Source organism: Silene latifolia, chromosome 10 (genome assembly GCF_048544455.1).
Source record: "Silene latifolia isolate original U9 population chromosome 10, ASM4854445v1, whole genome shotgun sequence".
NCBI lineage: Eukaryota > Viridiplantae > Streptophyta > Magnoliopsida > Caryophyllales > Caryophyllaceae > Silene > Silene latifolia.
In genome coordinates, this window is record NC_133535.1 from 25204841 (window position 1) to 25208690 (window position 3850).

Sequence of the window (3850 nt, forward strand, 5' to 3'; positions counted from 1 at the left end):
TCTTCCAAATTTGATGAAAGGCCCCAAAGTTGAAAGAGCAAATACTATTGTAGTGATTGATGAAGTAATTGAATCGGTGGCTTGGGAAGAGTCGGAGATGGAAGAAGCCTTCCAAATCTCCCTACATGATGAGGAAATGAAGGAAGACCATGATGTCGATGATGAACTTTTGAAGAAGGTGGAGATACTTCTCCCTCCGAAGGTACCACTCAAACCTCTACCTCTCTCACTCAAGTATGACTTTCTTGGTGAGGGAGAGTCTTATCCCGTGATTATCAATGCCAACCTAAGTGAGGCTCAAGAGATAAAACTTTTAAAAGTCTTTAAAGCTCACTAAAGTATAGCATTGAGGACAACAAGGGATTAAGCCCAAATTTGTGCATGCATATGATCGTGTTAGAGGAGGGAACCCAACCAAAGGTTGAAGGTCTACGACGAATAAATCCCAAGATGGTCGAGGTTGTGAAAAATGAGGTCTTGAAATTGCTTGAAGCGGGGATTATTTACCAAATCACAGATAGTAAATGGGTGAGTCCCGTCCATGTACTACACAAGAAAGGTGGGGTGACTATGGTGGAACAAGAGGATGTGACTCACATGCCTAGTCGTCGGATGACCGGGTGGCGAATGTGCATTGATTATAGAAAACTAAATGAAGCCACCCTTAAAGACCACTTCCCCATCCCCTTCATCGATCAAATGTTAGAAAGGCTAGCGGGCATGCTTACTATTGTTTTCTTGATGGATACTTCAGATTTTTCCAAATCCAATCCATCCGGATAACCAAGATAAAACAACATGTACATGCTGTATTGGAGTTTATGCTTACCAGAGAATGTCATTTGGGTTGTGTAATGCACCTGACACCTTTCAAAGGTGTATGATGGCCATTTTCTCGGATTTTCTAGAAAAGAGCATGGAAGTATTCATGGACGACTTTAGTGTCCATGGTGACTCCTTTGACCATGGACTAGTTAATTCGACAAATGTTTTAAAGAAATGTGAAGAACACAATCTAGTTTTAAATTGGGAAAATGTCATTTTATGGTTGAAGAATGGATTGTGTTCGATCACATTATCTCCAAGAGGGGCATTGAGGTTAATGGAGCCAAAGTGGTGGTCATAGAAAATTTATCACATCCCTCAAATGTGAAGGGGGTGAGGAGTTTTCTTGGTCATGCCGGATTTTATAGGCGATTCATTAAAGACTTTTCAAAGATTGTAAAACCGGTAACCTCACTTTTCCTCAAAGATATACCTTTTGTGTTTGATGAAGTTTTTCTTGAGTCACTCCATAGGTTGAAGCAAGCTTTGGTCTCGGATCCTATAATTCAGGCTCCGGATTGGAATCTTCCGTTCGAGATTATATGTGATGCGTTGGATTTTGCAGTGGGCGCGGTTTTAGGCAAAGTAGTTGACAAAAACCACCATGTCGTCTACTACACTAGCAAAACTCTTGACCAAGCCCAATGCAAATATTCAACAACGGAGAAGGAGATGGTGGCGATAGTTCATGCTATTGAGAAATTCCGGTAATATTTGGTTGGCTCTAAGGTGGTGGTGTATACCGATCACACAGCTTTGAGGCAACTGATGGTGAAGAAGGATAACAAGCCAAGGCTCTTGAGGTGGGTTTTATTGCTTCAAAAGTTTGACCTGGAGATCAAGGACAAGGCGGGAACCGAGAACATTGTGGCCGACCACCTATCTCGATTAACCTTTGATGATCATGGAATTCAAGATGAAAGTGGGCCGATTAATGAATGGCTAAGAGAATATAGTCTTATGGGAGTTAACACCACAACTTCATGGTTCGCGGACCTTGCTAACTACTTGGTAAATAGGTTTATACGAAATGAGCTTGACTCAAGAGAGAGGAGGAAATTGAGGCATGATGCCAAGAGATATTTTTGGAATGATCCCCACTTATTCCGTAAGTGTGGGGATGGGATGTTCCGGAGATGAGTGTCTAGAGAATATGGCATAGAAATCGTTGGTCGAGTACACAATTCGACCTATGGAAGACATTTGGCCACTTCAAGAACTATTGCCAAGATCCTCCAAGGCGTATTCTATTGGCCCTCTATGTTCAAAGACATCCACTACTTGGTGAAATCATGTGACTCTTGTCAACAGACTGGTAACATCGGCAAAAGGAATGAGATGCCCCTTCACAACATCCTTGAAATTAAGCTATTCGATTTTTGGGGTATAGACGTCAAAGGACCATTTCCCAACTCATGTGGCAATGAATACATTTTGGTCATCGTGGACTATGTTTCCAAGTGGATAGAGGTGGTTGCATCACCAATCAATGACTCCTAGGTTGTGATGAAGTTGTTCTAAAGCACAATCTTCCTCCAGTTCGGAACTCCATGAGTTGTGATAAGTGATGGTGGCTCCCATTTATGGAAGAGCACGTTCAAGTCATTGATGGAAAATCACAAAGTGAGGCATAAGACCGTCCTTGCCTACCATCCACAAACAAGTGGGCAAGTGGAAGTGTCTAACCGGTTAATCAAGGCAATACTTGAAAAGGTAACCAACAAGAATTGGAAATATTGGCCACAAAATTTCCGGATGTCTTATGGGCTCTCCGTAGGGCATACAAAACACCATCGGGAACTACGTCCTACAAGCTTATGTATGACAAAGCTTGTCATTTTCCCGTTGAGTTGGAGACAAGGCTTGGTGGGCTCTTAATGAATGAATTTTGATTTTGATGTCGCCGGAGAAGTTCGATTTCTTCAAATGAGTAAACTAGGAGATTTGAGATTTGAAGCTTATGAGAGCTCTAAAATTTACAAGGATCAAACGAATAAATGGCACGATGCCATAATTGTGAAGAAATATATCGGTTTAGGGGACCTTATCCTCCTCTTCAATTCCAAAGTGAAGGTATTCCCGGGCAAGCTTCGATCAAGGTGGTCGGGACCCTTCAAAGTGATGGGCATATCTCCATACGGTGCCTTTGAACTTTGGAGTGATGAGGAAGAAGGAACCTTCAAAGTCAATAGGCAACGAGTCAAGCGTTACTATGAAGGAGATGATAAGGGTCCTATTGAAGTGCTCTACCTCAGGGAACCCTTTCCTAAGGAGGAGACAAGTTAAATGTTCTTGAGCAATTAATAGGTTTGGTGGAGTTCCTCAAGAACCACCAATTTTTGTAAATATTGCATTCATGTTAGTGTAGGTGCATCGGAGTTACTTGGGTTACTCGGTTTTATCATCACTTGGACTTGTTGTTGGAATTAAGGAGATTTCCATGGTGTAATTATGTTTGGGAGAGTTGATTTTTGAAATAGTCCGTCATCGGTTAATGAATGATGCTTGAAACATAAGATATGCCCAAAATGGTTCTGAACCTGTAGACAGACTCAAAACTTGCTGGAACTTTTGGACATAATTCAAGTGGGCAAATTTTGAAAAAATGTGGAAGAGGAGTCCCAGCCGGTAGACCGGTGATAATCGCAATTTATATATATATATATATATATATATATATATATATATATATATATATATATATATATATATATATATATATATATATATATATATTTTATCCCCATATTTTAGCTCCAATTTACATGTCATTATGCACTAACCTTAGTAATATTGAGCCAATATTTGCTTTCTAGTTCTATTTGTAAGTTTTGTCATGTTTTGTAGGTATAGGAGCTTTTAGGAGCTTAATCCTACACATTTGCAAGTAAACTAGAAACTTGGCTAACAAAGAAGTAAGATGGACTAGCATGTAGATAGTGCATGGACTTGCATAAGCAAAACTGATGGATTAAATGAAGAAATGCACAATAAAGTCAAATGCAAGTCAAGCCCAAAATCAAAG

The 3850-nt window shown here is 40.2% G+C and overlaps 1 protein-coding gene across 1 annotated transcript; it reads left to right on the plus strand.

Annotated features, from left to right (window-relative positions):
* Positions 1-2706: 2706 nt before the first annotated feature.
* On the plus strand, positions 2707-3111 carry LOC141607302 (uncharacterized). Its single transcript, XM_074426657.1, has one exon. The coding sequence runs from the start codon at positions 2707-2709 to the stop codon at positions 3109-3111; it is 405 nt and encodes a 134-aa protein (XP_074282758.1).
* Positions 3112-3850: the final 739 nt, after the last annotated feature.